Genomic DNA, 13,568 nt, shown 5'->3' with positions numbered 1-13,568 from the left:
CCCCCCCCCCCGTCTAGATAGGGTAAACATTGAAGTACAATTATTATGAATCAGTTCCAAGGTTTACAAGGAAGTGAAACAAGGTGCGTCAAACTTGCGGTACTTTTACATTTTTGTACTGTTTAGAAGAAACGTCATATGAGGGATTGGACTTTCCTAACGCAGTTTTTTTCCACCAATGCAGCTAGCTGCGATCCACCTTGTGAGAACGGTGGGACTTGTGAAAACCCAGAGTATCCATGTACGTGCCTCCCAGGGTGGCAAGGTTACTACTGTCAAAATGGTAAGCGCCCCTTTTATTATGGGTACCCTAGAGCATACACTTTGTGATTAGGCCAGATAGTTTTAGATGTATAGAGCGTATATTCGTATCCTTTGTCACAGAAATTACGCTTGTTAGATCAGTAATGCAAACCGTATTCGTATCTTGAATAAGAGCTCCGCAAAGAGCTATCTACCATCCAAATTCGTGACCATAGCATGTGCAGATCCTAAGATATCAAAACCTGAAGTTCTGCTGCAGTACCAAGCCGCCAGGGGGCCAAAATCTAACATTTTTAGGTCTCATCAACACCTATAGACACCTACCTTCATGACAATCCACCCAACGCTTCTTGAGTTATCATGCTATAAACCACATACATAGTATTACATAATATACATACATAATATACATACATGCATATTTATCTCCTTTTTTAGCGGTGTGTGAAAACTCATGTGGTGACCACGGACTGTGTACAGCACCAAACCACTGCACTTGCGACTATGGATATACAGGGCCCACTTGTAACATACGTAAGTCCTGTTAGGATAGGATCATTGTAATGGTCTATTTTTCATATGTAAAAAAACTAAATTGCTGATCTCTCTTGTAGCTTGACTGCTAGCTTCCTTGCATTGTACACGGCAACATTGCCGTTGGAAATTTGGGTGAGTTTAACTCCTCCTCCCTTTCTTCATTTGCAGCTATTTGCAACCCAGCTTGCCTCAATGGGGGAGCATGTACCGGTCCCGATGAGTGCACGTGTGTTGCAGGATGGACGGGCGAACACTGTGAATCAGGTATCTCATTGTGTCTTTCTTGTTAATTGACTAGGTGTAGTTGTATGAAATCGTACGAATTTTGCTTCATGGTACAACATGTACTATATACATATATGTACGTTGTGGTCACGGTAAATGGGTTTCTGATGAAAGCTCTCAGCATAAACCTAACAGCATTTTCAGTAACTCGTTTCATTGCTCCTCCTTACATCCTTAGTACACTGAGCTTGCTGAAGACGCTTGGTCATCTGAATTTTATATACTCCATCCAATAGATGAATGCAATAACATGTACATTCTAGAAAGAGAAATCTCTTACTGTGTACAGATTAATATACCATGTTACTGGTAAATATACCATGTTAAGACCTCAGAGCTAGTATTCCTAGTGATACACCTCACGCAACATGTGCTAGGTTCATTAAGTTGTATCGATTTCTCTATATGATACAGACTTTTATTACACAACAATGTACAAGGTACAAAGTATGGCAGAAATGAGAGAACAAATCTAACAAATCAGTCTACGTAGTACAATACTAGGTGATATGGGATGAAAAGGCGCTTATACAATCATTAAGAGAATTTCTTACGTTTAGACATTCTTTAAAATACTGTCCTATATTCACAATGTATGGATTGTCAAAAGTCAACAAGTATGTAAAGTTGTAGTAGAGCTTATGAAAGTCCATTTAATTGTGTCGTGTCAAAGAAATATCATCTCATCATTTCGTCTTGTATTCATCTTGCAGCTATTTGCTACGAACCATGTCAAAATGGTGGTATATGCAATCTTCCCAACCTCTGTACTTGTCCCAGAAACTACGCTGGACGCTACTGTGAAATACGTGAGAGCAACTCTTCACTGTCCTACAAACATAAAGACATTTAGGGCAGTTTTTAGCACTTGGAAACCAGATTTTTTGTAAAGACAGTATTCTAGTGACTTACATACATACTGAAATATACTACATACTACATTATACTACAGATGAAACAACTGTAACTATCAGCTGCAAGAATAGATAGCATTTATGTGTGTGTGTGTGTGTGTGTGTGTGTGTGTGTGTGTGCTAATTGTCTATGGCCCATTCAAAAGCAATATAACCCAGTACACCATGTAAGAAGTCATTATTGCTAATAAATAAGCTACTTTGCTCATGTATATTCATCAATTTTCTCCAACAATAGCGTCAAGTACAAACAGTACACTGAACATCCACAAAAGTAAGTATGGGAAAACTTACATTGAGTTAACATGACAATTAACTTCTGTAACAGTAACCTATAATGTAGGAGAATTCACATTTTTTGCCATCGTCAAACCTTTATTGTGTTGCTGCACAACATGCACTGACAAGTCTGGCTACTTTCAGTAACATATAAAATACTTGTGTATAGTGATGCATACCGGTTCACTGGACTTGGATCCGGACTTGTAAGAATGTTTAGGTTCAAGTTAAAAAAAACCTAAAAGTCAAGAACCGAGTCCGGACTTATTACCATAAAAGACCATTTCACATACCCCTTTTCTTTCCAAACCACCTAAACGTTCAGTAGATTGCAAAATCTTTGCTGCAAAATGAAGAAAACATTTCCATCGGGCATCGTCAAGTACCGGCCTCCATGTTATGTGGCCATAGTTTCACCCAGACAACATTGCAAGGTTGCCAACATGCAATTTTGTATATGCCATGGGTTTAGGTCCGGACTTACCAGTCCGGAACTGAACCTAAACCTCTGGACTTGAATCCGGACCAGAACCTGAAATTGGGTTTAGGTATGCATCACTACTTGTGTATATGAATCATGCCACTTATCTACTTGACCCATCTCTCAAACAAGCAGCGATAGCAAAAATTTCGTTATTTCCATTTTCCGCTGCTGAAAATGTTAACTGCTGCCAGAGTCGTACTTACAATGTTAAACTGGACTGACCGACCTGTTTTCATTATTCTATTTGGTTGTTCTAACTGTGTTTTAAACTTGTAGTTTGTTTCCTTTCAAGTACCATCTGTAATGCAAAGCAATCCAGCCTATGAATTTAATGTGCCTGTTTGATTTTGCTGTTCACCTTTCTTTCCGCTTGTTCAATTGATTTCAATACGTTAGATCCTATAGATAAATGCAACTACATTCTCAGGGGAGATAACCAATACAGTGTTCAAATAGGAAAATACATTAAAGAATGTTTCGATCTTAGAGAACACATGTTAGAGAACAGTTAATCTTTATTGTTACATCATACATATACTCTGTACGAAAGATGACGTTATCCACACATGTATTTAGCTTTGTTACTCCGTGAAGGAGGTCAGGACCTCCGGACGGAGTGTTGTAATCGGCTGATTTTTCATGTTCGCAGTCAAAACACTGGGTTCTCTTTGTGTAATCGGCACGCAATTTTATACGCCGTCTGCGGGCATGCCCGTGTTGATGCACGAATGTGTATTTTTGCCGTTGCTGCTTTCGCGGTCAATGTAATATCGCAGACGCACCCCTACAATTACGAGGCGAATTGGAATGGTCCAGAAAAACGCGTTGTTTGGAATAGCAGTGGGGTTCAAAAAAGTTCATGCAGATACGGGGTGGTTTTTATAAGTGGTTCCAGATGTTTTTGCCCATGGTTAAGAGATGCCAAGTTTTTTGGAAGATGTTCGCAGCCAAAACGCATTCTTCCGTACGTCGCATTTCTGTGTAATTTCGCATGTGGTGTTGCATTATGTCCGGGATGATGCACGTCTTTTTATTTTTACCGTAGCTGTTTTGATATTTGAGTAAATGCTTATTTTCGAAACATCCCCATTTCTTTGAAATGGTTTCGTCCGTTTATGCAACTGTTACTGCGCTAATGACGACCAGTCGCGCTGTCCTGATACACCGCGAATGTGCGAGTGTTCCCTGTAGACAGTCCCGGGAGTCATTTTTTTGCACATTCCAGGAGCAAAACCAAAATACGTTCATGAACCGAGTCCAAAAAACCGAAACGTGAAAATCGGATGATCGGACCTGATGTACATTTCTCTTTCTATAGATTGTACACACAATACACACATCTTTAGATAATCTGGCCATGGCAGGTTAAAAAAAAGTAACCCTGAATCATACTAGATTAGCGTAAATGCATGTTAATGCGTTCAAAACAAGAAAAAAATTGTTTCCGGGTATTAATCTCTTGAATCACGGCGCTGAATATTGACGCAAAAATATTTCGGGCATCGCGCGCCCTTCCCGCGTCACGTGTAGGCATCTCGCATCTCTGATTGGTTGTTGCGTCTTAAGATGACTGAGCCGACGCGCGTTTAAACAATTTTTCTTTGTTCGATTTATCACACTTCACAGAGAATTGTCGCCAATGGCTACTTCTTTTTGTTGCAATATATAATACTTCACGGAGAATTGTCGCCTATGGCTTCTTGTTAGATCTTTAGTTAGCTTTGTTAGATATTTAGTTAAGACCATACAAAAGTCTCTGTACTTTTTTGTTGTGTCAATAAAAAATCATATTAATAATCCTTTCATTCTAGGCCAAGATCACAGAGGCAGGTACGCGACTGTTTTCGGGCGATGTGGACAGACCAACCTCGTCACCATTGATGGAGTCATGTTGATAGACTTCCCGGGTGACTGTGAATACATCTTTGCCTGCGACGACATCCTTAACATCCAGGTATCACAGTGCCTCTTTATCTCGCATATTGTCATTTGAAATGCCATGAATTCAAGTACCAGAGTCAACCAAGAATTGAGGTGTTCAAAAATCCATTCTTTCCTACAACTACCGCAGAGTGGAACTCAATGCCACTAAGTACAGTAGGGGCATTAGCCTTAGAAAGATTTAAGCAATTACATGTACACGTGCAATGTGTGGGTGTAACAGGCCATAAAATAGTTGTAAAAGAGCTAGCTACGACCGCGCCGCGTGCTTACGAAGCTGGTGTGTTATGCCGAAGGACGGTTATACGTATACCGGCTATACCAACAGATACAGATTGCCATGTTATATTGTTACTTGCACATCTGGAGTGATAATAGAATAAGACAAAAAGCATTGTGCAGAAGTTGCTCGTTGCCTGTAATAACAAATTATACTTAGTATTCTCCTCAATGGAAAATAATGAGTTCTATTAATCGTTTTTGCATATGGGGCCAAATGCATACTGATACTTGATATTTTATTGGGATATCCATTATTTGCACAAATTTTTGTGCAACTAATCTTCCTGGATTCCAACAATAACACAAAACAAAACATTACACAAACTTCACAATCATATAAAAACGAGTTGACATTGGACTTCTACCACTCGGCTTCTACACAACTTAACATCCTACACATACTTTACAATCATTAAAATAACATTCGACTTTTACACAACTTGAATAAAAGAGTTACTTATATCACATTAACATGCTTTTCCTGAGTTACATAGTACTATTGAATAAAGCAATACAAATACAAGGACGAAGTGGGACTGAACTCAAGTTATACAACTTATTTTACAGCCCCACTTAACATTCAACATAAATACAATAGTCATATAGATAGTCATAAACATAAAGTAGTACGCTGAAAACTAAGCCCCTATACATACAGCAATATATCAACAAGAGAAGTATTATATTATTTATATGTTACAAACAAAACAGAGTATACTAGTTACATAGTACTGATGAGTGCATTTCGGCCTCTTCATCATTTAGATTTTTGTGAAAAGGGAGCCATGTGACCCAGGCCCTCCGCACTGCTATCGGTCAGCTCGGATCGTGGTCACCGGTCTGTCGGAAGTCGTTTATCTACGGCCACATCACGCGGTCTTCGTCGGAGACAAGAGGTAGAATGGACCTATACCATTATTACGTCACAGTTTGTTTACCTGTTCTAAAGAACATTCTAGAACGGTCAGTTAAAGAATAAAGATCATTTCAAAGTTTTCAATCAAAGTAAGGTATGTCTGATTTTTGCTGCGTCTAGTTGTGTTGACACAGCATTACATGCCGCATGGGTGATTTAGTTGTGACATTAGACGAAAGTAGTACTGTATCAAAAGCCTTATATTAGGCTAACGCTACACAAACACATACCGCGCTACGCACCCCTGTACAATATAAACGTCGATTGACCGGCATTCATTGCGGTAAACAAACTGTGACGTAATAATGGTATAGGTCATGTTAAAGGCATTCAGTGCAGTTTTTAGGGCTTGGAAACCAGATTTACCAAAGCCAATATTCTAGTCATTTATGTACATACTGAATTGAAACTACACTATTCCAATGATATTGACCCTCATGGAGCAAAAATTACCCAAAGTCTGACGGAAAATGTAAGAAGGTGAATATTAAACATTTACCTTCTGATTTCTCAAAGGGTGGGTCTGCCAGGCCAAGAGTTCGGAATCACTTTTGAACAACTGGGCGACTGGATTTGCGTGACTACCCGGGATTCCGGCGGACGGAAGATGCAGGTTTATATATTTTTATATATTTTATATTTTTGTAATTCATCTATATATAGCTAAGGTTTAAATGTGGATCCCATAAGCAGTTGCCTTTTTATGTTTACCGAAGGAAAACATATTTTTTGCTCAGTTTCTTCCTCTCCTTTTTCTCCAAACAGTGACCTATGACCTGACCAATGACATGATTTGTTTACGTCTCTCACCATGGTGACTGGTGTTGGGTTACATAATGTTGCAATTTCATGGTCTGCTCTGCTCCTGTCACCGTATACTAGTAGGATCTAGTAGTACATGTATGTGAATTGTGCTTGAGTAAGAATTAACAGCGCAGACCATGTCCGAAGGTAAACATTATGCATTTGCTTTGCAAATATTACGTCTCTAGTTATCCATTAAAAATATATGTATGTATGTATGTATGTAGGTTTGGTACGACGGCTACAGTACCATCACTGTGGAGCCGAGTGACGGCTACATGAACCGAATAAGCGGCTTGATCGGTTCATTCAACATGAACCCTGAAGACGACCTGGTTGGCAGGAATGGGCATCCGGTGCATGGGTGTAAGTTAACGTTTTTCACAATTTATCATGAAAGTTCACCTGTGATCATGGTAGTTACATGTTTAAAGTTAAAACTTTTGACCAAACACAATAAAGTTCTCCCACCTAGAGCTTTCGACCACTCTGGTCTTCCTCAGTAGACTGACCAGGTGAAGCTTATCACGTGGCTTCTTTGAAGTGTGACATCAGCACTTTTTTTATTTATTGATCTTAAAAAGCTGTTGGGTGGTACCTTCAGTTAGCAGAACTGGTTTCTTCCAAGGTAGCCAAATAGAACAAGTTACAAAGGACATAGACAATCAAATAATTAAACATAGAGATAGGTAATCAAACATAGAGATATACCACATCCTTTACATACTGTAGCTGATATAGCCCCTGACCAAAGGTTCTGTCCATTTTGTCCAAAGCATATAGAAAATGAATTTCATTTTGTTATGGAATGTACCAAATATGATGTTATACGTAACAAGCTATTTACATTTCTCGAATCAAGTACCATAGATTTTAAGAGTTTCGCTGTTGGAGACAGATTTGAATATATCTTTACATGTAATGGTCCCCACAACGCAAAAATAGGTAGATATATAAAGGAATGCTTTGCTACTAGAAAACAAGCAGAAACTTGTGATTAGCCCACTCGATTGTAACACTTTATCAAAAACTTGTGATATCCCTTATTATTTGAATGATTATGATATACATGTAGATATGTTAGGTTTTATTCGACATAAGGTCTTATGCAACACACTTATCTTATTGTTGTTACTCTCTTTTTATGTAGTTTGCCATACATTGTACCATGTGCAATTGTCGTGCAATAAAGTTCTTCTGTTTTCCAGTCACTCCTCGAATGAAAGCTATCTCATACTTCGAGCATTGGAGGGCTGATATTGCCTGTCCCAGTGTGCCCCTCGATGCGCCAGGTTCCTGCTCAGCATTCTCAACTTCCGAGAGAGACGTATGTATACTTTTTTTTTTAATCATTCACAAAAAAAAGGTACAGGACATGGTGGTGCCGCACTCAAGTGGAAAACACTTATGTTGACGGCACCACTAAATAAATACATATAATAAAGAAAAAACAAACAAACGCAACTTTAGGGCAGGCAAAACAGTATATACAGGAAATTCAAAAGCGCAAGTCTGGATCCCCACCCAATGATACATGATGGCAAAGAGGACACAGTACATGGATAACAAAGGGGGAAATTGAAAACTTTTAAAAACGTTCTGATGTGGTGATAAAGTTTTGTATACTTTCATGTCAGATCTTATATTTGTCACCAATTCGTTTGCTTAGATCTCCTGTCAACCATACTATGTCATATTGTCATTTGCCTGTATTGTCATTTGCCTAATGTTATAGACTTATAGGTATAAATCTTACTATACGTATAAATGTTATAGGTATAAATGTTTTTTATTAGCAAGAGGAAATGGAAGGCTTAGGGGGTGAACTTGAAATTTACTACATTCAATCCATCTAAAACTGAGGGTACCGTAAAATTGAACAAACTTTCTCACAAGACCTTGTTCTGATTTTCCCTTTTGACACCATTTTTCTCATCCAAAAGCTAACAAGACTGGCAATGAAAACATTGCCATGGCGACGGTGATTGCTGTTAGGGTTATTGTTTGCATGGCACTAACATGATTTAATGATTTTGAGGAAGACTTGGTACCTGTTAAGTCTAGACAGATACAGTGCACTCCTCCCCTGAATGTATAGTGAATGAGCCCCGGAGTCACAGAAAGTAGGGCCATCCGGGAAAGAGAGGTCTTCCCAAGGGTTTCCAGGAATGTGGGCATAGATGTGGGTCAGAGACATGCCTGTGGACATTCCATTCCTGTGGACAAAATGCCTGTACCATTCCTAGAATTTTTGCAAACTGCCCACAATACTGTTACCATTAGGCTCCTCCCTGAGACGTCGCCAAAAACTAACTTTTTGATACCACATCCAGCACATGTCATGGGTATGATAGTGTTCGTATATGTCACTACGATTGATACAATAATGCCATGTTGGTTGTTTCTATGGGATGGGAAAACAAACAAATTTCTGACGCACAATACTAAATGAGTTTTCCTTTCATTCTTACAGCAATTCATAACGGAATGTCATGACATTTTGAACTCTGACGACTTCTCTCCATGTCATGACGTGGTTGACCCCCTTCCATATGTCTACGCCTGCCTATCTTCCTATTGTCAAGCTATTAGCCATGGGTAAGAGCAATTTATTTATTTCTGTTTTATCTAAACAGGGTAATAACCGCAGTGCTATTTAAAACCATTGCTTTTCAAGAATGCCCTGTAACATTAACATTACTGTATTGTTTTGACCATAGAATTTCGTACGCTGCAAAAACTCCTTTAACTCCCACTGCAAAATTAAATCACTGCAAAAATCCATGGATATACAGTAGCACATGAACTAACTCCTTGATGAAAAACTTCAACAAAGTAGAAGATGAAGTTCACTTTGTCGTTCATTGTAGTTTATATAGTAATGATAGAAATGCTCTTTTAGATATATTACGTTTCCATACTTTCAATACTTGACTAATATTGAAAAATTCGTTTTTCTTATGTGCTTTGATCATCCACAAACCCATTTCAAGTTTTAGAGCTGTTTGTACTACAAGCATGTATATTACCTTTTATTCTGTTCACCTGTACTTACCCCGATAGGGCATGAATGTGCAGTAAAGGTTATTGTTATTATTATTATTATTTGCCCCCAGGCGTGATAAATGGGAATGCATTTGTGACATATTCACCAAGTACTCCCAGGACTGTGCCCATTCTGACCGAGTCATCGAATGGAGAAGGCAAGGCCTCTGTCGTAAGTCTCAATTTTTTTCCAACATTTCATGACTAGACATGGTGACGGCACACTCAAGTTAAATCGACATATTCTTATGCCGTCACCAACATAAATGACAAATACGGAACAGGACGTGTAAAATGCCTTCCCCAATGGCACAAGATCGGTGGCATGTCAGGACTCGAACCAGGGACCTCTTGGTTCCGACTAGAGCACTCGAGCCGCTACGCCACACGACCCCAAGAGCTAGATTTCATGCACACTACAATTCTGACTCTCCTTGCACATGGTTCTTCTCTTGCCAACTGTATAGCCCTAAGACTGCTTTAGCACAATGTACAGTTTCCTCTTTATGTCTTAATTTATATTATGTACTGTACATAATGCGATTTATGATTTTGCATTGATATTGTATTGTAGAGTCTGGGAGGGCAACTTGCAATGGTTGCACCAGGTCCTGTTTTGCCCTACCTTCCACTTGTGTTTCTTGTGAATAGATAAATAGATGCATATTCTCATCGCCTTCCGTCATGTCTTTCCGCTGGATTTAAATCATGTTTTTCTCGTCCTGCAGAAAAATCCTGCGCCAGCAATTTTGAGTTCATGGAGTGCGGATCGGCTTGCCCTAAAACATGCAAAAACATCAACACCGAGGAGGGCGACTGCAAGGGACACTGTGTGGATGGTTGCCACTGTCCAGAAGGTATAGGTTTCCCCATTCTTTAGCTCTCTCTCTCTACTCTCTCTTTCTCTCCCTCACGCCCCCCCTCTCTCTCTCATGATTTTTACATATATTACATGTACTGTATATCATTGCATAACCGTAACCCGCAGAGTCAATAGTTGCCGTAAGTTTTCAACATGGAACATGGCAGCAAATACCGTGTTGTAGTCCGGGAGCACATTTGGATTGTGAAGAAAATGATTTAATGTAAGGAAAACTATACTATTATTTGAACATTGTCCCATGTATTCCAGAGTTTTTAATGTGGGGTTGTAGATCCGCCCGCATTTTCGAGTTTGCAGTATCTCTGCATTTGGTTTACCTGGATATCTCTAACCTTCAACAACAAGGCAAACCTTCATGTTTTGTTTTGGCCAGGCCTGTATCGAGATGGAGATCATTGTGTGCCATACCACAACTGCAGCTGCACGAGAGACGGCATGGGCGTATTCAGTCCAGGAGAGTCCTTCCAACAGGACTGCAACAGATGGTAAGATTCTTTACATTTGTTCTTGATTCAGCTAAGATGAAGTGTAGTTATCTGTTCTTATCAGTTTTTTTCTCTCATTCTCTCGGGGACTGAGCTGATGGGAGCAGATGCTTAGTTTTGTGTACCCTTAGGGGTCTCTCGCTTTGTGTACCCTTCGGGGTCTATTGTATTGTGACTACACTTATTTAAGGGTCAACAGTTTTTGTGTGGTTACCCTACCATAAAAAAGGGTTCTTGATTCAGCAGTCTCTACAGCCCTTGCCCTAATTTGATGATGATGATGATGATGATAACCCTTTTTGTATTGCCACTGCTTTGTATGTATGTATGTATGTAAGACCCATAACCGTGAGCGGTCGTAGGGGCATCATGGCAGCCAGCAGCATGTCTGGACTTGCCATGATGTTTCAGTAGGCTTATAATCTTGGCGGCGCCTATCTCCTCTCCAAGATTTGGCTAATACAGACGGGGTTCGCCAGGCCTCCGTCCGGGTGAATGATTGGGTAGCCTTAAACAATAACACTGTTAAAATGTACAAGAAAAGAATCTTTGAACTATCTCTTGCTCTTTTCTTATTTATTCTTGATTTGTCTTGAGAAATTTCTTCATGCATTCATTCATTCTCCATATTCAGCTACTGCACTGGTGGACAGTGGGAGTGTACACAGGACCCATGCCCTGGTAAGCCAATACATGTACACGTGTTTGTAACCCTAACTCTCGCGAGATCACGTTGTGAAGTGATTGGTCATTAATTATCCTGATGAAGGCGACAGTGGTCGCTGAAAATTTGATCTCTGTAGTATGTGTTTGTTGGAATAAAGTTCAACGTCTTACTATGATAACTACCAACACATATGACCTTTCATGATAAGCATGTAAAGGATTCAATACAGTTGCTACATCATCGCCTTATACTTATTTACCTAATAGAATGGCAAGAATAGTTTAATAGAATAGAATAGAATAGATTAGAATAGATTAGAATAGATTAGAATAGCAGTTACATTGTTCCTCTTACCTGTTCATATATTGCATATCTACTGCTTATCCTGTATGTATACCAACGTTATTAGATTTAAGTAGAGATAGTACTAGGTTTAATAAGTATATCGTACACGTAGAACTTCATGTTATCACATAGTCTTGTATCTTGTCACTGTCTGTTTGCAATTAGCCCTCGGGCATGAATTTGCAATAAAGAACTATATTTAATTTAATTTACTATTCTATAGCCACATGCAGTTTATATGGTGGTGTGCACCTCCAAAGCTTTGACGGCAAGCGATCTGACTTCTTTGGCCAATGTCAGTATGTGTTCGCCAAGGACAAGGGGTGGAACCTCTTCACGGTGCTTGTGCAGCAAACTGAATGCCAGACTGAGGGTGACACATGCACTGAGTGAGTGTTCATTTTTTTAAATTTGGAATTCGACCCCCCGTAAATAATTTCATCAGGTTGGAAGATACTTAGGGTATAGAATTTTCTTCTTACACAACCAGTAAGGTTCTCACCTGCTTACGTTTCGATGTCTATCAGACACCTTCCTCAGAGCTTCTGACTGGAGTTCTGCAACTCGCCGCTATTTAACGCCAAAGTAGGTGGAATTCGACATGTACAATACAGGACATGGTGGTGAGGCACTCTAACTGTAGCTAATTTCAACCTCACCACCAGACATACAGGTATACAGCGTCAAAATACATGAAAAAAGAACAGGGAACAGCAAATGGGTAAAAAAATGGCAACAAGGTGATTAGGTAATGGATAATAATGAATGGTAAGGCAGAACATGTTTTGTAGGCGCTAATCTAATACAAACAGTGTTCATATTTAAACAGGAATTGTTGAGAAAAACAATGATAGGAAAAGCTGGTTGGGTGTGATGATCATTTATGACTCAAATAATTAGTGACCTTGTGAATCCGCTACAATTCACTGTGAAAAAGATTTGGATAACATAATAATTGATGATTATGTTTACCGAAGAAAAACATATTGTTTTTGCTGTTTCCTCTTCTTCTTCAAACCAATAAGGTCAATGACCTGAACCAGACGTCTGTCACCATGGTAACTAGTGTTGGGTTACATCATGTTGCATTTTTATAACAGGAGAGATTTAGACTCCTGTCTGACCATATACATCAACGTGTTTGAGTAAGAATTAACAGAGCAGACCATATGCGAAGGTTGCAACTGTTACCTTTCTAGTTTCTGCAAAATTTTTGATGGTTTCATCGGATTTTTTCTATAGGTCAGTAACGTTGATTATCGGCAATGTGAACGACGGAGAGGTCATCACCTTCCACCAAGACTTCAGGGTCGTGGTGGGCAACATGGGCATTGAACTGCCTCATTTTAATGGTGTGTAGCTTCAAATTTACAGGTCATATGTAGAAGTTGCTGGTAGACAGTAGTCTTTAAACTTTATTCACTGTACAGGTAGATT

The 13,568-nt window shown here is 39.3% G+C and overlaps 1 protein-coding gene across 1 annotated transcript in view; it reads left to right on the top strand.

The window, feature by feature from the left end:
* Positions 1 to 13,568, top strand: part of LOC109483132 (mucin-2-like) — a gene marked incomplete at its 3' end in the record, with an annotated part of 60,456 nt that overhangs the window by 16,559 nt on the left and 30,329 nt on the right. Inside the window, exons 9-25 of the mRNA XM_019786128.1 lie at positions 185 to 283; positions 703 to 798; positions 970 to 1,065; positions 1,800 to 1,895; positions 2,239 to 2,274; positions 4,575 to 4,717; positions 5,752 to 5,882; positions 6,419 to 6,515; positions 6,934 to 7,072; positions 7,915 to 8,033; positions 9,180 to 9,304; positions 9,823 to 9,923; positions 10,480 to 10,608; positions 11,008 to 11,119; positions 11,754 to 11,800; positions 12,355 to 12,520; positions 13,374 to 13,483. Of these exons, the coding sequence (XP_019641687.1) occupies positions 185 to 283; positions 703 to 798; positions 970 to 1,065; positions 1,800 to 1,895; positions 2,239 to 2,274; positions 4,575 to 4,717; positions 5,752 to 5,882; positions 6,419 to 6,515; positions 6,934 to 7,072; positions 7,915 to 8,033; positions 9,180 to 9,304; positions 9,823 to 9,923; positions 10,480 to 10,608; positions 11,008 to 11,119; positions 11,754 to 11,800; positions 12,355 to 12,520; positions 13,374 to 13,483 (1,842 nt within the window). The remainder of the gene's footprint in view (positions 1 to 184; positions 284 to 702; positions 799 to 969; positions 1,066 to 1,799; positions 1,896 to 2,238; positions 2,275 to 4,574; positions 4,718 to 5,751; positions 5,883 to 6,418; positions 6,516 to 6,933; positions 7,073 to 7,914; positions 8,034 to 9,179; positions 9,305 to 9,822; positions 9,924 to 10,479; positions 10,609 to 11,007; positions 11,120 to 11,753; positions 11,801 to 12,354; positions 12,521 to 13,373; positions 13,484 to 13,568) is intronic.

The sequence above is a fragment of the Branchiostoma belcheri genome, unplaced genomic scaffold, assembly GCF_001625305.1.
Source record: "Branchiostoma belcheri isolate BF01 breed outbred unplaced genomic scaffold, Haploidv18h27 scaffold62, whole genome shotgun sequence".
NCBI lineage: Eukaryota > Metazoa > Chordata > Leptocardii > Amphioxiformes > Branchiostomatidae > Branchiostoma > Branchiostoma belcheri.
This window is presented reverse-complemented; position numbering and strand designations above follow the sequence as displayed.